The sequence below is a fragment of the Oenanthe melanoleuca genome, chromosome 27 (assembly GCF_029582105.1).
Source record: "Oenanthe melanoleuca isolate GR-GAL-2019-014 chromosome 27, OMel1.0, whole genome shotgun sequence".
Classification (NCBI taxonomy): Eukaryota; Metazoa; Chordata; class Aves; order Passeriformes; family Muscicapidae; genus Oenanthe; species Oenanthe melanoleuca.
The window spans coordinates 1,598,046-1,620,981 of NC_079360.1; the positions used below are offsets into that span (position 1 = coordinate 1,598,046).

Sequence of the window (22,936 nt, forward strand, 5' to 3'; positions counted from 1 at the left end):
TAAATAATATCTTGGCTGTTAACGAATTAGTCTGATTATTTGTTTAAGTTAACATTCACCAGTTTGGCTTTACAACATTCTGACCCTACCCGACATGTTAACAGCTTAACCTGAGAGCCGTTAAGGCAAATCCCACTCCTCATCAAGATAGAGCTTTAAATATGAACTTTAGCAGTTGAAACGTTGAAGTAACTAAAAAGAACCAAAAATTACGAGGAATTCGCGTCTCCTCTGTCATACGCACTGTGGAGCAGGTCCGTGCACGGCCCCGGGGCTCCCTCTGCCCCCCCTTCCCTGGGCCCCCGCGGGGCCGGGGCCGCAGCCGCAGCCGGGGGCGTCTCGGCTCGTTTCTCTTCGGGCGCCGCCCCATCCTGGGGAAGTCTCTCCCGAGCCCGTTTGCCAGCGGAGGGCTTGGGCAGCGTCATCTGGAAGGCGCACCAGAGCACGGTGCGGACCTTGCGCGTGGCCAGGCACAGCGCCCGCAGCGCGGCGGCCAGGGCGAGCACCACTGCGGAGGGAGGGAGGCAGGGAACGGCCTTTAATCCCGCAGCGCTGCCCACCCTTCCTCCCTTTCCTGTCTGACCTCGTCTGGCCCTTTACAGCTTTATGAAAGCTACATCTGAATTTCTCTGCCCTCACACAGCCAGGCAGGAGTGTGACTTTTAGGTTCTGAGTTTGCTACAGCACCTTCCTGCTGCAGGCCGGGCTGGGCTGCTCCATGCACACACACACTGATGGCACTGGGCCCTCCCCTTCTGGTCACAGGGGTTCCCTCACCTGTCCTGCCAAGAAACCCTTACCAGGGGTGGAGGAACAGCTCCTTTGAGGCATTGGGTTGAAGCACACAGGTCATGTTCTGTGCATGGGTGTTGAAGCATAGAGCTGTAAAGGGTCACCTGAGCTGTGCTCCCGTTATTCTGGCACAGATTTTCCAGGGAAGCTGTGGCTGCCCCTGGCAGAGGTGGAACTGGATGGGCTTTAAGGACCCTTCCCACCCAAACCATTCTGTAATAGATGCAGATATCAGATGAGATGGAATAGAAAGGTGCTGTGGAAACAGGGCTGGACAAGACCTGCCACTGAACAAACCAGAACAGCTTCAGGCCTTTCTCTCAAGGTTTTGCCTGACAGAGCAAATACAGTTACTGCATCCAATAATTTACTGTTCAAAAAAATCCTCCACAACTGCTGCTCCAGGCTCAACAGCCCAAGACAGCAATGGGAGGCAGAGGACCAAGCACCACCCCTCCAGGTAAGTAATCACATCCCCTTGTGTAGAGCCTCCTCTCCCAGCAGCTGCACCTCCAGGTCTGACAACTCCTTCCCAGACTACTCTGTTCCAAAGAGCTCACAGATCTGGTAGTGCCAGGTAAAGCCAATTATTTTCATGGGCTTCAACACCAAAAAAAACCCTTTACCATAACAAGTCCCATAATCTTCAGTCAAGGTAAAAAGAAACAGGAATGATGGGGAACAGATGAAAAGAAAGAATGCTGCAGTGTATCTTCTGAGTAAACTTGAGAATTACAGAACTACACAATGGGACACCCCAAAGAAGTAAAATAATCCCTGTAATTCAGATGTAGAAAGAACAGCAGAAGAGATCAGAAGATTCAGAAATGTCAGACAGCTTCTGACACAAGGTAGGAGGTCAGAGTGCTGCAGGGAGCAGGAATTTACCCTGACTGCCATCTCAGAGACAAGGGAACCTGCCACTCTGCCTGTGCACTGGTGAAAGATGAAGCTGAATATCTGGCTTATATGGGATACCAATAAGAATGAAAACATTCTGCTCGTTGTATTTTTGTGCATCCATCCAAAATATGATTTGTAATTATGCCAGTCTATGACAGAAAATGCTTGAAGAAGAAATCCATTTGTAACCCAAGGCCATCTCAGTCACTTTGGGCAGATTCAGCATGGAGATACCAAGAAAGTTTTAGACAAAGACATAGCTGGAAGGTTCATAGGAACAGGAATATGAAGGACAGGGAGAAGCAAGAGGCAATAGCTTAGTAGCATCTCCAATCCCTGAATGTGTTATCAAAAAACCCAGTAACTTGCTAGTTTATTAACTGAATAACCACCTCTGAATTGATTTAATCTATCTCTAAAATGCTGTTTTAGTGTATCCTCAAACCCTCATCCAAAACCACCCGGTCTGTCTTTGACAAAGCTCTAATATTGAAAAGTAAGTTCAGACTTGAATTCCAACCCCCTCACTTGGGGGCATAATGCCAGCTGTGTTAACTGCCCAGCTCACTAGCACACACCCAGAAGCACAGGCATACCTCTCTCGTCCTGGCACCTGGGCGGGCCGTGCCGCTGGCGGCTGGAAGTGTTGACAATCTCGTCCTTCCTGCGAGCCTGCACCACGTGGATGGACTCCAGCTGCTTGTCCAGGGCAGTGGAGATGTTGGCGTGGAGCGGGGAGCTGCGCAGCCGCTCCATCTTCCCCAGCAGGGTCACCACCTGGTGTCCATGAGAAACAAAACTCTGGATATTCAGCAGCATTTCCATTGCTTTATTTTATACAGACAGAGGAGGCAGCGCTGGGGAGACATGGGGGCAACTACCCACTCCATGCTCCACCCAGCTTTGGTTTGCAGCTCCCTTTTATAGCATGGTTTCCTTGTAGTCATCAATAATTGTTATTTTTTTGTTGTCATAATTCTGCCAGGTAAGCAGTGGTGGTCCTGGATGACTGAGTCTCTAGACAATTTGTCAAGTCCCACAGATAACCTCTGCTCTGGGTAGATAAGGAAATGGCAGGAGTCAGGCAGTCTGGTCTTAGGGATAGGCTGCAATTGATTACACAAAGGCAGGAAACCTGATTTTGCAGAATCTGTTGGGCTGTGTGAAAGCCTTGTTTTGCAAGCTTTCAGTAGATACAACTTATTTAGAAAACATAATATTCATAATGGGGATTTAAAAGAAAATTATTTAATCATATATTTTCCTTTCTTTAGTGTCATGCTTCATTTCAGACCTAAGTACTCTGGTTTATACAAACGCCAATACTTTTATGATTAACACAAATCTTTTATCAATTATCACACACCTAATGAACAATCACATCTTACAGGGGCTCAACACTGTGCTCATCCACACTTACAGGAAAATTAACTAGCTAGGGAGAGCAGATTAATGATAATCATTATTTTCTCTTGAGAACAATTCATGAAGTTACAGCTGACGCAGTTTTAAGTTCTTACCTGGGATTTGTTGATCTCTAAACCCAAAGCTGTGGTACAGCTGGGTGTGCAAAGCACAATAGCAAAGCTACAATGCTCCAGTAAGGATCCCCAGCTTACTGGTTAATACCAGATCTGTACAGCTTTGAGACATCCATGAACAAAAGATAGTTTCAGGACAACCTGCACTTCCCTGAATTCAGAGCACTGGGGTCCTCCCTTCTCACAGCACTGCTGCAATTTCTGAGTGAAAACCCAGATGGGCCCTTGTGCTGTGCAGGGCAGCCTGGGCCAGCAGCAGTCACAGCTGGACTGGGAAAGGGAGGGCTGCTGTGGAACCACGTGTGGGCTGACTTTGGGATCAATACTCAACACTAAAGGAGCTGAGACAAACATTCAGAGATAATTCAGGTTTAGTCCCCTGAAAATGTGCATCTTTGTTGTCTTATCTTACACCAGTCACATCACTTGTGGGTTTGCCCATGGTCAGTGACTCCTCAGCCACAGTCACATAATGCTGAGAACTTGGTTACTGGTCTGCAGAAAAAGAGAAACTAAAAATCCCCAAATTGGGATGTTCCTTGGGCCATGGCTACACTTAATGTCCTGAGGGAATGCATGTGACTGTCAAGAGGATTTAACTGGATGCTCCATCAATGAAGAATTAATCCCAGATTCAGCCAACCCAGCTTCCACTCAAACCTTTGTACTGGCTCCTCTCTGGCCATCACCAAGCTGATGGTAGAATCCAGGTTTAACAGCCTCTCTGCTGTTGAGCATCCTTAAAACTACCTAACAAGGTGCCTAACAAGGGTTTGAGGTGCTACACCCTGAAGTTTGGTTCCTCAAATGGCTAGAGAGGCTTAAGCCTTGTTCTGGAGGCAGTTTTAAAGTACCAGTACAAGGGCAGGCAAGTCTTCTAAACATGAAAACTAAGGCTGTTCTTTTGGGATTCACAGAGCAGGAGTTAAAAGAGTACACTAAGCCCATCCATGCCTTTCAGTCCATCCCTCAGCTGGATGAGCAGCAGCAGGCAGGCCCTGCAGGCAGTGAGCAGGCACAGCCCCTCCTGTGTGAGGCAGGTAGGACAGGCTGCTGCTCCTCGCTCCTGCTGCCTCCAAACCCAACATTTCCCAGAACCCTTCCACCCCACAGCCCCTGACAGGGGGGACAGGTTGGCTTCTGCTTCTCCTTGCCTGCAGCACCAGCACCATGGCTCTGGTGTCTGGGGCTCAGGAGGGCCACAGCAGCCTCTCACCATTCTGATGGCAGTCTGTGCTCCCTCCCTCCCCCAGCTGTCACCTCCCCATGGACCCTGGGGCTGTCACCAGCACTGTGGTTTGCCCACAGAGCTCAGCAGGCACCAGTCTCCCTTGCCCTACTGGTTGTGGCTCTCTGGGTTAAACAGCAAACTGGTAACAGAAACTCAGGCTGAAGGTGATCAAATAATCATTCTGCATTAAAATATATCACACTCTCAAGCAAATACATATAGCAACAGCTTCCAAACATTAACTAAACCTGGTTTTCTCCACAAATACCTCCTCCATCACAGTGTCTCCAAAGCCACAGTGGATGTTTCTCTGCTGAGCTGCTCTGAATGCAGCACCCCTGAGAGCTGTGCACAGGCTCCAGCACTGGATGCTGCACCACGTGCACACTCCTGCACCAGAACCACATCTCCTGGCACATGGGGATGTAACTGTGAGCCTCAGCCCCTCTGTGCTTCCCTAGAAACAGCACCCTGGAGCTGCAGGAGCTCTAACAGGGACTGCTGAAATGTTATTCCCTGCACAGCATTGAAGAACAAAGCTATTTTGGGAAAAGCTGCTCTCATCATCTTACCAATCTCACACTGTACTCTAAGTTCTGTGGGATAAGTTCAATAGATTTTTTTTAGTCCTACAACTCACTCTGGCTTGTTCCCGTAGCTGATCCACAATTAAGCGATCAACCCTTGATGGATTTGATGTCAGCCTTGGAATTGGAATGTTGTTAGTACTGGAAACCTTCTTCCCTTGGAAATTCTTAGCAAGAGCTGATTCAGCCTGCAGGAAAACAAAAGAACAACTCCCTCAGAATATACATGCAGTGTGTGCTTCATTACAGAAACAAGAAAAAATATCAGATTCAATTTCTTCCCATCAGGGTTTTGGAGTTTTTTAAAGGAGACAATGAGGATTCAGGCATTTGGGATTTAACTCTCTGGTGAGACAATCACCTGCTTTAAGTGAACAACTGCTTTACTCAAAGCAGTTCAACTAAAGCAATCGTGCCAACACACCGTGTTCCAGCAGTGCTATGTCTGCTCACTCTGACTACAGCCTGTACTGGTTTTGCCTGGAAATAAAATGGAGGCAAGTCAGAATTACAGGGAAAAAAAAAAAAAAAGACCAAACAGATGTGGATCTCACACATAAAATTAAAATAAAACTGTTTCTGTCAGCAATTAACCTAATTTTTGTACAGATTAAACTACAGAAAGATTTTTTCCTAAGCATCCTGGTCTAGTGGAAGAAGCTCCTGCCTATGGCAGGTGGGTGGGGCTGGATGGTCTTTAAGGTCCCTTCCAAACCAAATCATTCCAGGATTCTGTATTTTATCTAGTCATCAGAAAAGTATTTTAAAAACTGTTTGCAAGATTCCAAGATTTCATCTCTCTCATCCCCTTGTTATGTCACTCTGAAACACCCATAACAACATCAAATTAGCTGAATCTGATTTAAAATTGCAATTCTTGGATGGTTTCATAGTGGTGCACTATTAACAAGAGCATGGTGTGCCAAGACAAGGGGGAATGGCTTCACACAGAGAGAGCAGCTTTAGACTAGATATCAGAAATAAATTGCTCCCTGGGAGGATGGGGAGGCCCTGGCACAGGGGGCCCAGAGCAGCTGTGGCTGCCCCATCTCTGGGAGTGTCCCAGGCCAGGCTGGATGTGGTTTGGAGCAACCTGGGATAGTGGAAGGTGTCCCTGCCATGGCAGGGGTGGGACTGAGGGAGCTTTAAGGTCCTTAATCCAACCTAAGGCATTCTGGGATTTTGTGATAAAGCTGAATTCTCCCAGTATTACCCCTAGCCATGCACATATCAGCTTTTTCTCTCCTGTACTTTCCACGCACCCAGACACCATCTCCCCACCTTAAGCTGGGCTCAACTCTTCCTCAGCCCCTCTATTCAAAGCAACCAGCAGCTTTCATCAGGAAACACCATCCAAAAAATCCCCATGTTCCATCTTCTTGGAATTGGTTTCTTTGTGGAGGCTGGCACAGGAGAACTCCCAAGGGTCCCACTATTGCCAGGTTGACATTTGGCCCAGCTTCCCCCACAGACAATCCCAGGTATTGAAATTCAAACCCCATTCAGCTGGTGAAATGAAGACAGGTTTTCGTACAGACCAAAAAAGGCAACTGTTTTTAGTAAGGCTTCACACAGCACTGCCTGAGTCTTTTACTGCAAGGGTTTGAATTAAATGACCTTCCCTCAGCCTCTGTTTCTGGGGGAAAAAAAAAGAACTCCTTCAAATACACCTTATGTTTAAACCTTCAGGGAAACAGGAGGTAGGAATTCAGTGTAGCTCCTAAAAAAACTGAGTTGAAAGAATTAAAGTTTAGTTTCAATTCAAAACATATTTACTAGATTTTCAAAGTTCCAGAGGCACTCTATTTATTGCATTAATAAAAAAAGTATAGCAATCTTAGTTCCTCCTGAACACACCTTCCACAGCCCTGGGACTGGGAAAGCCCCTGAATTCCTGCTTTTAATGCAATGTTCTATTCAATATCAGCTATGCTTCCAGCCAGGCTACAAGTCTGTCCCAAAACACACAGAGAAACAAACTTGTAACTTTGAAGTCCCATCAAGCATTTCAACTCCTAATAGCAGAACTACCCATGATCTGTGACTGCACTGAGCAGGATGAGATCTACATCAAATCTGTGATATTATTCTAGTTTGGTTTTCTTACCTTCTTTCTTTCTTTCTCCAAAGCTCTCCACTGCTCATAACATTCCTCCAGTCTCACATGCAGCTCACTGGCAGGCCCGCTGCGACTCTTCACTTGCTTTTGAAATCCAAATGCTGACACGAACCCAGAGAGGGCACTGTCACTGTACATCTTGTCTGTAAAGCAGGGGTAGAGGCGTTTGAGGTCATCCTGGGAGAACAAGGTGTGAGGCTCCACCAGAGGCACCACGGAGCGGCCCAAGAGGTGAGCAGACCTCATGGGGAAGGTGCTGGGGCCCAGCTGCCGGCTCCGCCTAAAGTCACCCACCATGCAGTTGGGAATGCCTGGGGCCTGCAGGCAGCTCCCAGCACCGATGGCACCGGAGTCCCCATTCCCTGCCCCAAGATGCAGCTGCCCCTGAGACTCCAGCAACTCCTGGTACATGTCCTGAAACACCCCATCCGCCTGGTTCTGCCCTTCCAGATCACAGTGCTCGCTCTGTGGCTTCAGCTGGAAACGCTGCTTGTTCAGATTGTCAATGATCCCCAACTGCTGAGCCAAGTAACTGTCACAGATCCCATTTGGCTGCTTCAACTTCTTCTCACTGAGGTACTCAATGAGGTTCTCTTCCCCACCCCTAACTAGGGCTTCCATGCACGCAGCCGCCCGAGCTCGCTCTGCAGTGCTGTAGCCGAAGTCAGGGCTGGACAGGAATGGGTTGTCTTGACAGTACTTGTGAAGTAAATTACTATTCAAAGGCAAATTTGAAGATGGCAACTGAAAAACTTCATTAGAATGACGAGAGCTTTTTGGAAATGCAGGTGACTGATTATTCAGTTTCAACAAAGGACTTGGATTCTGGAAGGGGCTGGAAGCCGTGGCTTTGGTTTGGATGTTCATCCACCCTGGCCTGGCACTAGAGCCTGCTGAGGGGACTGCTGCACTGGGCAACAGTGGGAGTGATTTATAGAATTCAGGATTCTGAAGATTGGCCTTGGAAAACTGCTGCTTTTCCACACCATTATTCCCTGGACAAGCTGCAAAAGGTCCATATTCAAATTTTTGCCCAAAATCAGTGCTGAAGGAAGATTCACTTGCAAATTGCTTTTCTGATACAAGTCCTACAGGCTTGGGAAATGTAAAGTCGTGCTGATCTGAAATTGTATCTTCAAATTTTTTCTGATTTCCTGATTTAACTTGAAATAATTTAGCATAGGGCTCTGCATCCAGAGGTGGTGCCTCAGGGGTTCCATTTACCAGCTTTCTATTTTCTTGGAGGTTACAATTGGTGCCCTTGTTGGGCTTTGCTTTACCAACATGAGAATATTCAGTGTATCTGGTATAATCTGTGTTCTCATTGTATCTGTGACACTGTGGAAGGAATGTTTCTGCCTGCTTTAGGTGCACCTGTGCATCTGCTCCTTTGGGACACACCTTCTCCCTTCCATAAGGATACGCATCAGCTCCTGAGTCTTTCATTGCTTCTGAGTACCCAGCCTGGGCTGCAAAGGTGTTTTTCAGGTAGGGGTAGTTCTGATACACAGATGTTGTCTTCATACCCTCACTAGCCTGCAAGTTGCAGCCATTGGTACGATCACTCCTGGAGTACAAGCTCTGCTCTTCCAGGTCCACACCAGCAAAACCACGGTAACAATCATCTGCTTTCTGCTGTGCCACCAGAGTGGGGCTCTGCAGGAACTGCTTCTCAGCAGCAGGGATGGGCTCACTGCCATAGAAACCCTGCTGGGGCACTGTTCCTAACAACTGCCCTCCTGGCCTCTGGCAACAGGTCATGGTGCTCCATTCTGGTCGTGTTCACTGGCCACACTGACTTCAGGGTGGGAGGGCAACTCCTTGAAAAACAAGAAACACATGGTTAGACACTGATCTGTGCTGCTGCTCTTCATTCCCAAACACAAAACAAGGTTTAAGAAACTAATCATTTCAGAATAATTTCTCTCAAATGATTCTAAGATGTCTGACTTCAACTTCTACCTGCCTCTGTCATCTTCAGTTTCCCATATCTAGCTGAGAAAATTCATTCTGCCTTGTCTAAACACACCCACCACAGCTCAGGAGCTATGGACAGGCCTTCAAGCTGCAAGGGATGTGTACACATCAAATCCTGGTCTGTCAGTCCTGTCCATCATCACCAAAACACTCCTGGTTGAGCACCAAGTTCAGGTACCCAGTCTGCCCTCAGTCTTCCAAAGCCATGACCCAGCACTTCAGAGAAATGCTTCTGTCTCACCTCACTTGTGCCTTACACAGACCAAAGCATACATGCAGGGCATTTATCTGAACACAGCATGTCCACAACACTTGTTATGATCTTATTTAAAAAATACCAATTAACAAGTCCTGTAAATACCAGACAGCCAGAAGCTGCCATGCAATCTAAGTGCCTTGAGAAAAGCTTCCAAGTATCCCAAGCAAAATACTGGAAGAGGAGGGGAAGGGGAGAAAGCTCAGAGAGCATGGCCAGCTGCAGATGGAGCTGACTCAGGAGCACAGTCAGATCAGAGAGCGGAGATGTCACCTGCACTTCACTCACCCCTCAGCAAAGCACGGCTGTGGTTTGTCTTGTTCTTCCAAGATGTTTGACACGAGTCCATACAAATCAGTTTCACTGCCATAATCATTCCTTTCAGGCTGAATCCTGAAAAGCAACTGTGTATTAATAAAAACAATTCCTTCATTCAAAGTACTTCCTACATTAAATTAAACAAAAAAAAAAAAAATAAAAAAGTCCATCTACTCCAACACACACACAGTCCCTGTCAAGGGTGAGTACCTGGACTTCAGGTTAATCTGAGGAGCAGCAGGCTGCTTGGTGTCATCTGTACATGTAGACCAAGGGGGGTACAAAAGGGAAGGGTCCATGGGTGCAGAGTACTCTGATGTCGGAAGGGAAGAACTGTAGGCCTGAGGTAACTCCACATTTTCTTCATTCTGCATTTAATGTACAATAAAAGCATTTATTTAATATGAAACACATCAAAACTGCCATTTTGTCATTGTACATGGTTGTAACTGAAATCACTCTTGGAGGAATCAGCACATGAGAGGTAAGCAAGGCACACACTTGGAATACAACAGTTTCAGGCCATGTTAATATCTTTAAGCAGGATTCTCTGTCCCTTCCCTTGCTCTCTGTTGCAGATGGAAGCTGCTGGTATCATTCTCACCTTTCACCCCTCTTTTGAACACAGATGCTCTCAGGTGTGCTAAACAAGTGTTGCCTAAGGCTTATGGAAAGCTTTTGTATGTTACAACCTGCCTGGCAATTGTTTAAGAAGAAGGTGCTGAGCTGCAGAACACAACTTCTTTGTCACTCAGCCTTGTGTTCTGTGTGTCCTGAGATGACCTTCACTGGAAAATGAGTAGGGGGCACCTCTCCAGCCACCCAGTGATCACCAGGGACTCCCCAAATAGGCCTAGGCAGGCACAGTAACAAGTATTGATACTGCACTTGTAAAATGCTTTCTTTTGTGCCCCACTGGACACCAAAGTCAGAAGCTATTTGCATCTGAATGGGAGAATCCACAAATGGGGCCAAAGACACAATTATGCTGGGCTTAAATCTGGTTTTACCACACAGATTTAAGAACAGCCCAACAGTTTTTGGAAAACAATGTAAAACTGTGTACCCTTGGGACTGTAATGGGAGGCATCACAAAGAGTATAGTGAAGAAATGTGAACCACAGTGTGCATCCACAGATCCAGCCTCAGCCTCCCCCAGGACAAGCCAACTAAGGAACACACCAGGAAATTACTGGCAAATCGATTTCTCTCCCTGCCACGGCAGAATGGGTATCAATACTTACTGGTAATAGCTGAAAATTTCCTGGGGGCCTGAAGCTTTTCCCTGCCAAACCAACCAGGGTGAGGAAGTAGATGAGGTACTACTGAAAGAGATCATTCCTAGGCACAGATACCTATAGGTGTGTCAGCAAACTGTCCTGGTTCAGGACAGGGTTAATTTTTTGCAGTAGCTGGGAAGGGGCATGGCCAGGACCCAGAAGTTGTTCTGTACCTGGGGGAAAGGGGCTCTTTTCCAGGGAGAGGGGGATCCTTCCAGTTGAGAAAAGTGTGCTGGAAGGAGCCATCCAGTATTACTGAGATTTTTTTCATGTGAATCCTTTCCTGTACCCTCTATCATCAGTGCTGTTGCTGTCACCATTCCTCTTCTTCTCTCATTGCTGCTCCCACTAAATGGTTCTTACCTCAACCTGTGATCTTTCCTTTTGTGCCTCCAATTCTCCTCCCCACTGTGCCACAGCAGGGAGGGGAAGGAGAGAGTAGGGGAGTGATAGATCAGTGTGTGGTTAGGAGAGCCTCAGTGGGAGAACTCAGCTGGGAAGTGCCATTCCTTAACTGGACCAAATAAACGTGGGGCACAAAGGGTTAACACCAGGTCTGCCCAGAGCAGGCTGGAACAAATCTGCTCCAAGCATTTGCTGTACTGGGGATGGAGCACCAGGCTCTGGGGAAGTTGAACAGTGCATGGACTGTTGAAAACCACACTGAAAGCAGTAGGTGGTGGGACCTTCAAACATTGGGATCTACATTTAGTGAAGGCCACCTGGCCAGTGAACACCTGAGACTACACCAGTGGAGCTGGCCCTGCCCAATCAAAACCTCCAGGTATCATAGAAGGAATAAAGGACAAAACAAAGTCCTGAGATGTTGCCACCAGCACTACTGAGGGTCAGAATAACACCTAGATCCAGAGATAAACTTAGTCCTTTTGAAATCTATACAGGACACCTTATCAGGTAGTCTCCTATAAACCACATTCTGTGAGTATCTGGGCCAAGAAGACTTGTGTAATTCTGTTATCTCTCTAGGGAGAGTTTTGTCCTCTATCAACAAGTACTTTCACTGCAGAATTCTGATTGATCTGGACCTTCCTGTTCATGACATCCAAGGGGGAGATTGGGTCTAAGACCATGGAGCAATGAGGAACACTGGAAAGGATGATACCAGGCTCATTTCAACAGACACAGCTGTGCAACTGCAAGGACTTGAGCTGTGGAACCACCATTCAGGACTGAAGAAAACTACAGGACCAGGTAAGTGAGAAACTATCTCCTCTGGACCTTTGGGACTAAAAAAATTAAAAATTAAGTTTATAAACTGTACCTGGGAAGAAGGCCTGTCTTACACAGAACTTGAATGCCCTCAAGGGGTAGTAGCAATTCCAACTGCAGTAATTGTTTTAGACAAACAGAATTGCACAGGCCAGGATTGCCAAGACAGTGCAGATATCAAACTTGCTATAATGTTGGTATAATTTTACATTGGTTAGGATTGTTACTGTGACATTTCCCTGTATTGCCTTAACCTTTCTGAATATGAAACTTTTATAGGCAATCCTTTTGTTCTTTCTTGTCCAGTCAAAGACTCTAACAAGAACCCAACTGTACAATGGCTTAAGGAGGATAAAAGATTTAAAATTATTAATTAATGTTACAATTAGATGGGAATCTGACAACATGCACTCTTTAATATTTCCTTTGATGCACAAGGAGGATGAAAGTAAATATCTTTGCTGAGCTGGAGGAGATAAAGTAGTAGCAGAAGGCCATTGGATACAAGTAAAGGTAAAAGGAAAGCCCTGACCTTTAACACCTCCCAAAGCACCTCAAATCTGGGAAATCAGCTTGTATGTAATTAAGCATGTAGGGAAACAACAAATTCTATTTAACATTGACTATACCTAAAACTATAGTATATGATATTCCTGCTATTATTGCTCCAGACCTGATCAATAATGGAACCACAACATATCCAAGAGGACACAGAGCCAATTAAGAAAGAAACAGATGACAAACTACAGGTGTCAGCACCTCTACAGCACATGAACAACAGCTGAAGGAAATACAATTGAAATTCAAGATTTTTGCCTAGATATGAAACAGAACATCTGTAATTTTAAAATTCCACCAGTGATTAATATAAAAATGATACTCAGATCCATGGGTAAAAGGTGGGTATGCTTTAGTACTCCTTGCAAAAATACAGAAATAAATAATCAATTAAATCACATTCTAATTTTGTGTTTGTAAATTTACCCAGCTCAGAGGCTGTGATTTTAACTATTCAACCTCCAGCTTCCTTTCAACTAATAAAACCCCCTATATCTTAATTTCAACTAAACAACCTAGCCTTATGGTTATGAGCCTTATGCTAGTTCAGAAATTGCTACAATGTAAAAATTTGCAAAAGCTGTTAAAAGAAGCTAAAAAGAGTATCAGAAATGCTTTCTTACTATCCATCATGACACTACAGAAATCCATCAGGTAATGGAATGAGCAAAGAAAGATGGAGATCACCACAAGTGGGATATTTTATTTAAGGCTGCACAAGCTCAGTGACTGCATTAGGCTGGCAGGAACTGTGGATTACACAGGCAGCTTTATGCAAACTTCAGTGTCTAAATCATCTCACTTTTCATTCTTTGGTGTGCTTGGTTTGTGGGAAACTTCCCCCAGCACCATGCACAGAATAAACAACATCTCCTTCCTCAACCTGACACTTCCTCTAGGCTTAGAGTGTTCTTAAAACCAGCTACAATGCTAACCTAAAACATCTGCTCCAGTTTCTGCTGGTTGATCCCTGCCAGGAGTTAGGAATTAGATCCCCTTTCTCCCCATCAGTACAGGGAATTAGGGTACTGAAGAAAACTTACAGCCAATTCTTTTATTGATGAAAGGCATCATATGCTGATTAAGTGAAAAGGAACATCTTTACCTTTATCATATCTGTTTGGTTTAGACACAGTAGGCCTTCTTGCTCTCAAGAAGTTAAAAAATAAACAGTGTTTTTGCAGGGTTAAATGTTAAAGACTCATGATACACTCCTTTGTGAGCAGAGTAGTCTGACAAAATAACAAGTCCTGGATGGAAGAAGTAGCAAGCCTGGTCTTGAAGGTACTGGGAATGAATTTTCATTTGTGTCTTCTATCTCAGTGAAAGTTTATAGCTATGAAAGGCAAAAATTCCAAGAGAAAGTTGACATATTTAACTGTCCTGGCACTTTCTGCTGATCAGGCTCTTATGAATGCTTGAATTACAGAAATATCTGAGGCAATAGCTAAGGCTCTCCTTCTTACCCACTTTCCAGTTTTCCTAAAAGAGTAATTTGCTCCTCACTCTGCATACAATTGTTTATGCCAACAGGAGAACAATTACTATGAACATTTCACCAGAACAATGGCGAAAAACCATTTTAACAAATATCCCCTACAGCTTCACCAGTGACTGCATTAGAAAAGCCACTGATGAAAGTTACAGCAATGAAGATTTACCCCAGTTAAATCAAAACACTGTGATTTATGTTCACCAGTGTAAGCAACCACTTTAGAACCATTTTGTTCACAAGCAACCCAAATTGTTACAGAGCTATAAAAATAATCAATAACCAACTGAACCTGTGATTTGTAGCAGCCATAGAGCGAGGCAGAGCCCGGCAGGGCGGCGCTGAACACGTCCGTGGGCCTCCCGCCCGCTTCCGCACTGCCCCAGCAGCGGCCGCCGCCTCGGAACGCCACGTTGGGCTGCGGGGACAGGGAAAGGACAGGGACACGGTTACACACAGAACGGCGTGAGGGGCTGCGGGGACAGGGAAAGGACAGGGACACGGTTACACACAGAACGGCGTGAGGGGCTGCGGGGACAGGGAAAGGACAGGGACATGGTTACACACAGAACGGTGTGAGGGGCTGCGGGGACAGGGAAAGGACAGGGACACGGTTACACAGAGAACGGTGTGAGGGGCTGAAGGGACAGGGAAAGGACAGGGACACGGTTACACACAGAACGGTGTGAGGGGCTGAAGGGACAGGGAAAGGACAGGGACACGGTTACACACAGAACGGCGTGAGGGGCTGCGGGGACAGAGAAAGGACAGGGACACGGTTACACACAGAACGGCGTGAGGGGCTGCGGGGACAGGGAAAGGACAGGGAAAGGACAGGGACATGGTTACACACAGAACGGTGTAGAGGGGCTGAAGGGACAGGGAAAGGACAGGGACACGGTTACACACAAAATAGCGTGAGGGGCTGCGGGGACAGGGAAAAGACAGCGACATCGTTACACACAGAACGGCCTGAGGGGCTGAAGGGACAGAAAAAGGACAGGGAAAGGACAGGGACATCAGAATACACAGAATGGCGTGAGGGGCTGAAGGGACAGGGAAAGGACAGGGACATCAGAACACACAGAATGGCATGAGGGGCTGTGGGGACATGGTTACACACAGCCATAATTACACATAGAGACACAATTATAAACAGAGTTGACAGTTGTGGATTTTATGCCAATGTTAACTTCTTTAACATTCCTAATTTACTGCTGCATTCTGTTCCATCTGAGTTTACAAGGATGTGATTCTATACATGGATGTAAAACACCGAAGGAAAAGCTGAACATATCAAAGCACAGGAAATTCCAAAGGTGTTCAGAGACAGAGAAGGTGCAGATCAAGAGGAAATCTGCACTCTCCCTGTTTCCACCAGCTAAGCTTCCCAACATCAGAGCAACATCAAACACAGAAGAATGCTCAGAAATCATGGCATGGTTTGAAAGATACCTTAAAGCTCATCCAGTTCCAACCCCTGCCATGTGTAGGAAACCCTTCCTCCAACAGCAGCAGAGCTATTCAGCCTCCCTGGACACTTCTTTGTCCTTCCATCACTGCTCTCACACATTGTTTAAGTTACATACTAGCATGAATGTGCATTTTCAGATATCAGGAACTGGAAATTTCGTACCATGCACACCCTGAGAGCTGTGGTGGAAATCTGCACCAAGTGCCAGAAATTACAGGCCAGCAGGAGCAAGGAACAAGAACAAACAAAAACTGAGGGCTCTTCTCCTCTTCTCCCAAGGGTGAGACACACAAGGAAAAGCTAAACTGGCTAGTTAAAACCCCCTTTAGCCAACAAATAGAAAAATTAAGTTATTGGCATATACCACAGCAGATCATTTAGAATGATGAATAAATTCAGAAAACTCAGTTTCCAGGATCAGGGTTCTGAATAAGCTCTGCTCTCTAGAAACACATCCTTCTGCAGCTCCCTGAGGATGCACCTGAGGATCTTCATTGTAGCTCACACCACTGTTACACCCAGGTATTTTTCTGGCACATTTTCCAAATAAGTGAACACACTGAGTAATTGTAGAGCTCCCCTCTACATCCTGAGCTTACTGTGCCATCTTTTCCCCTCAGAGACCACCGCTCCCAGGGATACCTGATGCTCACATAATCCGAAATCCCACAGAACAAGAGCAAACTTGTAAGGCCTGAGGCAGCCCTAAGACACCCCCAAACCCACATTTCCCCCCTTTTTTTCCAAACAGGTGTTTTTCAGGATGCTGATGGGTATTTTCCCCACAGGCCTGAGCTCCGTGTCTCACACCTGTCCCCACACGGGAGGGCGCTGGGGCCCGGAGGGGGTAGCGGGGCTCGAACACCTGCCGAGGGCAGGCGTAAAGCTGGTCGGGCCTTGTCGCCTCGTCAGCGCCGACGGGGCCAAGCCCAAGAGAGCCGCGGCGGCCCGCCAGGCGTGTGAAGGGCGGAGGAGCATAGCCAACCCCTGTCCCTATGTCGGTGCCCGTCTCGCCCCCGTCCCTCACCTCCATGGCTCCGGGCCGGTCTCGGCGCGGGCCCGCGCGGGCCAGCCTGAGGCGAATTCCGGCCGTTGTCCTCGCGCCGGCCCAACGGCCGCCCCACCCCGCGCGCCCCCGCCCATTGGCCAGCGCCCGAGACTCCCGGCCAATCAGCGACCGCGCGGCCGCCTCGCGCCTCCCCGCGCAACGTGAGCGGCTCCGTTGGCCACGCGGTGACAGCGGCCCGGCGAACAAAGCGCTGCGCCGCGATTGGCCCCGCCCGCCGGCACGCAGCCAATGGGAAAATAGCTCGCTCGTGCCCCCCGCCAATGAGCGGCCGCGAAGGCGCCGCTCGCCCGGAGACAGCGCCCGGAGCGGCTCCCTCAGACCCTGTGACCCCCCCGGCCCTGTGACCCTCCGAGCCCTGTCACCTCCCCCGGGCCCTCCCCCGAGCCCTGTCACCTCCCCCGGGCCCTGTCACCTCCCCCAGGCCCTGTGCCCCCCATCGGGCCCCGTCACCCCCCTGTCCTTGTCGTGCCTCCACACCCCATCACTGCCTCGGGCCCAGTCACCCCTCCAGACCTTGTCACATCCACCCCCGAGCCTGTCACCCCCCAGACTTTGTCAGTCCCCCCACACCCCATCATTGCCCCGGGCCCAGTCACTCCTCCAGGCCTTCCACCCCTCCACCCTGTCACCCCCGGCCCTGTCATCCCCGGCCCTGCCCAAGGCTGCCCTGAGGCGCTGCCCCCTCCCAGCCCCGATCACGAATCCATTCGGGGCCAGCCCGGAGCTGTGGGATGAGCTCTGGCAGAGCCTGAGGCGTCTCTCAGCCTTTGCCCAGCAAACGGCCCCGGGGACCCTTGGCCCGGCCAGGGGACTGGACACTCAGGACACGGCAGGAGCTGGTGACCCCGACTCTCCTGCACACACACTGTAAGGGTCTACAAGCCAAAGATTTCCTTTGCTTGGGGTCCCTCCTCAAAGGCACCAGTTTGAGCTGTCATTTTGCTATTTAATTATTGCACCAAGATTAAATAATCTCGATTGAGATGGCTGAGACACTGCTGTGGGCAGCCTGGTCTGACGGTGTGTGGGGGGTGTGGCTGCACAGGGGCTTCGGTGCCAGCCCAGGGGGTGACAGTGACTGCCAGAGTGGCTCCTGCATGGTCGGGCAGCCCTTCCAAAGCAGCCCCGAGCAGGTCCCAGCTCTCTCCTCAGTCCTGCTCGTGTCTCACAGGAGCAAGAGGAGCCTTCTGTCACCCGTCAGTGGTGACAGAGCTGTCCCCAAGTGCCTGTAGCAGGGTCTGTGCCCTGCTGGGGAGCCCCAGACCCCCAGGGCTGCTTGGCTGGAAGAGAATCCACAGGGGAGCTGGTGGCAGGGGGAGGTGGGACAAGCAGGGGGTCACAGCCTGAGTTTGTTTATACTTTTTATTGTTGCTGCTGGTTTAGATACTCTGCCAGTGCATGAATATCACTGTTATCACTGTAAATGCTAAGAAAAACCCACATGTTCTGAAGCCACACCTGACTTGTTTTCATTTCTAAGGATACTTTGTTTTGCACCCCTTAAGATATTTTCAAGGCATCTGGAGACAGCATTTTTCCTGCCACCCCTATCTGTGCCACTCAGGCAGTAAGTGCCCACAGAAGCAGATGTTATTTTATGAATCCTGGTCTTTTGTGCTGCGATACATTTCTCCCTTCCTCAGTGCATGCTGCCAGCCCGCAGGATCATGGGGAGGGCAGCAGGGTGGGCCTGGGCAGCCAGATCTGCCCTGCCCCTTCCTAAACCCACCCAGGGACTCCAGACACAGATGTTCTGTCTGCTGGAAGCCAGAGGATTCGCTCCAGGAGATGAGGGAGCCATCAGTCAAGGCCTTGGCTCCAGAGTGTGTCCCAGACTCCAGATCCATCCCTTGCTCCCTGCCAGGGAAGGGCTGTGGGGCAGGGATTTGGGGCTGGCTCAGGAGCAGCCAGGTGTGGGCTCTGGTCTGCCTTAGCCCCAGATCTGCAGAGGAGTTGGTTTCACCTTTGTGCTTGGTTTGGGGGAGCTTTGCTTTGTTTTTCTCTCCCTTTTGAAATGGTGAGAAGAGGGGAAGCACAGACACTGCCTCACTGTCCCCCTCAGCTATTCCCTACAAATTAATATGTTGCATTTCCTGCATTTCTTGCTGCAAGAGACTCCCTTAAGGCCATAGAGCAGAGATGTGGGATGCTGAGAGCAGTGGTATTTCTCCACAAACTCATCCTTCAGCCAGAGCTCACTGCTGGGCTGAGCCTCCTGGCCAGGCACATTTCCAGCTGTGCAGGAGAACGTGTCATCACACTCAGGTTGTCACCTGCTGGGGTCTGGCCACTGCCACCCCGGGGCACAGGTGGTGTTTGCAATATTTAACAACCCCTTCCCAGCGCTGTTTTGCTGGCACAGTGATTTCTGTCCAGGGACAGTGGCACTGCTCAGCTGCAGGCAGGGGCAGCAGGGTCTCACTGCAGGAAACTGAATCCTTGCACTGCTGGGATCAACCCACAGCAGATTTAGGCACTGACCCCATTTCTTCATCCCCTCAGGCCTGTGCTGTGCACTGAGGTACATCCACATCTGGGGCACTGACCACTTTGGCCAGTGTGGTAAAGTCTCCTCAGTGCCCGTTTTCCATGGCATTCCTCTCTGGGTCCCAGCTGACTCTGGTACCTGCTCAAGGCAGTTACCAGCAGTTACAATCAGTATTAATATTTTATGATGCTGTCAAAGCCCACGCAGGAAGCTGCTGGGACAGGTTGCTAATGTGTTAAAGCTCCCAGGATGTTTGGGTTGGCTTTGCAGACACCACTGAGCTTTGGGTTTGGAGTGTCTGCCATCACCTCCCTCAGAACACAAACCTCAGAGAACAGCAGGGATTTCATCTCTGGCTGAACATCACGGAGGGGGATGAGCTCTGTGAAGAAGCCATTGTCACCTCTCAGCCCCACTCCTCCAGGGTGATCTCCTCCGGAGCACAGCACTATTTCAAGCGAATCCCGTAGGGATCCACATCCCAAAGCCGGGCTGGCAGCTCTCGGTGCTCAGACAGGACCCGGCTGTGCAGGAGCAGAGCTGCAGACACCGCCTGGTGAGCGATGAGCCCCCTCCGGTGTGACAGCTGCGAGGGCCTCGGTGGCAGCTCTGAGCTCCCATCACCGCCCCCCAGGCTCACACACACCCGTGCTATCGCAAATAGAAACAACCATTAGTGTCAGCCAGGTGCTGCCGAGTGGGAACGCCCGCCAGGGAAACAGTTAAGCCATTAAATGCCATCGAAGGAGATCACGGTGTCTGGTTTACAACTGCTGCTGTGTAGCCTCTTTGGAGCAGGAACAGAATCAAAGCCAGATTAAAAATTAAAAGAAATCAGAATTACATTTAAAAAAAATATGTACAATGAAAAATATTATGTTTTATTCTATATTAAAATATAGCATCCTATAGTAATATTATAACATAGAATACAGTCTACAATATATAATGCAAATATTAGAATCAATATATTAATATTACTACAAAATTATGAACAATTTTAATAAAAATATTAATATTTAATAAAAACTACTTTAAAATATAAATAAGTTAAATAATTAAAGCAGGGATTGCCCGGCCTGGCCTGGTTTATCCTTATACCACGGCGGTCGGCCTAAGGACCGGGATCTGGATCGGGATCAGGACCAGGACCGGGACCGGGACCGGGACCGGGATCGGGACCAGGGGGGCCCCCTCCCGGTTGCCATCGCATTCCCAGCCAGGCACTCCCCGTCCCCTCCCCACCCGACCCCGCGCACGGTACCCGCGCTCGGTACCCGCGCACCCCGGGAATACCGGCAGCGTTCGGACCCTCGGCCACGCCCACTCCGCCCCACCGACCAATCCCCGCAGCTCTCGCGATGACTGACAGCAGAACGCCCCGCCCCTCACTGCCCGCTAGATGGGCGGTTCGGTCCGTGACGCAACGGTCAGTGCCTTGAGCGGCGGGTGGAGTGACCAATGAAAGCCCGAATCTCTCAGTGGGCGTGGCCGCCCCCGCCCCGAGGCCCCGCCCCGGCGCGCCGCGGCGCCTGCGCTGCACCGCCCCCTGGCGGCCGCGGGGAGGGCCTGTCGGTCGGCGCTGCGGCAACATGGCGGGGCGGGTAAGTGGGGGGGACGCGGACCGGCCGCTATCGCCCATCCCCTGCTCCCTCCTCCGCTCCTGCTCCTCCCTGCGCCACCGCGGCTCTGCGAGCTTCTCGCAGCCCCGCTGCCAGGAGGCCGTTCGGCCCTGGGGGGTCCCCCGACAGTGCTGTGAGGCTGCGGTGCCCCCTCACCCAGCGGTGTGGGTGTTCCTGGCGGTCCTGTGAGGCTGTGGAGACCCCCCGGTGGTGTGGGGGGCTGGGGGGTGACCCCTCTCCCGGTGTTCCCCGGAGGTTTCGAGAGGCTGAGGTGGCTTCTTGGTGATGTGGCATGTGGGACAGGAGCCGGGCAAGGGTGACCCGTCTCCCTGTGGGGCAGGATTTTGGGGTCCCTCAGGGCTGCCGTGAGACCCGGGTGCCCCTGGCAATGTAGGGTGTGGGACAGGACTGGGGGTTCCCTCAGGAGCACTGTGAGTCCAGGGTGACCCCTCTCCGTGTGGGTGTGAGGCAGGATTTAGAGTTCCTCGGGGTGCCGTGAGGGTGCCGTGGCCTTGTGGGGTGCAGAGCTGGGTTGTGGGGTGTCCTGGGGGTGCTCAGAGGCTGTGGGATGTGTCTGGGGCTCCCTCAGGAGCTGGGGTGCCCTCCCTGAGGTGTGGGGCAGGACTGTGGGGTCCCTGCAGTGAAGCCCAGGGGTGTCTCGGTGCTGCTCTCAGGATTTGGGGTGCCCCGGGGTTCTCTGGAGCTCTGGTGACCCCTCTCCCTGCGGGCAGGGATCTGTAGGGATGCTGTGACACAGGGGTCCCTTGGTGCTCTGGGATGTGGGGCAGAATTTTGGGATTTCCTGAGGGGCCTGTGTGAGTCTGTGACCCTGTCTCCATGGGATGTGCTGCAAGATTTTAGGGTCCCCTAAAGGTGCAGTGAGGCTCTGGTGACCCCTTGGTGCAGTGGGATGTGGGGAGATTTTCTCCTGTGGGAACCAGCCAGAAGCTATTTTGTAATGTGGGTCCACCTTTTGTTGTGTGGAAACACCTTAAGGGTTCTGCAGTGGTTTTATTCTGTAGTAATTTAAAAAATAAAAAATCCCTTATTAGTGGCAGATCACATCAGCAAGTGGCCAGAAGGGCTTTAAAATGTGAAGTAACAGCCTTCTCTGTGAAATCTCTTCTTGTGGTGCCTGCACATCTCTTTTTCAGGTGTCCAGGTGCTGCAGGATGTGTTTGTTTGGATTGCTCTGCTCTTTGCCAGGACCTCAGTCATGCTTTGCTGGGTGTCAGCCTGGGAAAGTCACATTTTTCATTAGTGCTTGCCTCTGGCTGGAATCTTATCTCTAGCCCAAGTAATTGAGTGGTTGAAGTGCCGAGGAATTGGTTTCCCAAGTGTTTTTTGCGTTGTGCTGGGCTGGTGGATGGAGGGCAGCTGGTGCAGTGCTGTGCTGCAGAGCAGGCTGAGAAGTGTGGCCCATTGACGTGCTGTGCATCACAGGTGCTCCAGTGCCAGCCCTGGAATGTGCTGAGTAACTGAGAAAAACCCCACCTTTTGTGCTTAAGAGCTTTTCCTCTGTCCCTGCTCCAGATTCCTGGTCTCACCTTCTTCCTTGCACCTTTTTTCCTTCATCTCACCCTTTGCACTAACCCAGGGAAATCTGTGAGCCTTGACTGGCTTTTTTTCAGCTTTCTGTTTCAGCACAGGAGCCCAGTGCTTTGGTCAGTGGTGAGAGCATTTTATCCTCTCTGGATGTGGTTCTGAGACTCCCTGGGCCTAAACCAAGCTGGCTGCAGTGGTCCTGCCTTGCTGCTGCTCTTCTGAATCCTTCCAGCTGTGTCCTCAGGGAACATCCTGGTGCAGGCTCTAAGTGCTGGGATTGGTGCCTGGGGATGTGGGGAGGAAGGAGAAGGATCAACCTCAACTCTATTCTTCTGCTTTGAGCTTTACTGCTACTAAAAACCTGAGAAAATGTGCCTTTATTTAATCAGCTTGGGAGCCTGGTGAAGGAAAGGGGGATTTATGTGAGTTTAATGGAAAGATTGATGCTTAGGTG

General features: G+C 49.5%; 2 protein-coding genes across 3 annotated transcripts in view; one reads left to right on the forward strand and one right to left on the reverse strand.

Annotated features, from left to right (window-relative positions):
- Positions 1-209: 209 nt before the first annotated feature.
- MEIOC (meiosis specific with coiled-coil domain) lies at positions 210-16,791 on the reverse strand. Its single transcript, XM_056511749.1, is given in 9 exon segments — positions 210-508; positions 2,292-2,472; positions 5,108-5,242; positions 7,162-8,898; positions 8,900-8,993; positions 9,695-9,799; positions 9,935-10,092; positions 14,577-14,702; positions 16,579-16,791. Coding segments are annotated over 9 exon segments (3,048 nt in total).
- Positions 16,792-20,833: 4,042 nt separating this feature from the next.
- NSF (N-ethylmaleimide sensitive factor, vesicle fusing ATPase) overlaps positions 20,834-22,936 on the forward strand; it is a 73,278-nt gene continuing 71,175 nt past the window's right edge. For both annotated transcript variants that reach the window (XM_056512338.1, XM_056512337.1), the window contains exon 1: positions 20,834-20,919. In XM_056512338.1, the coding sequence (XP_056368313.1) occupies positions 20,908-20,919 (12 nt within the window). In that variant the 5' untranslated portion in view covers positions 20,834-20,907. The remainder of the gene's footprint in view (positions 20,920-22,936) is intronic.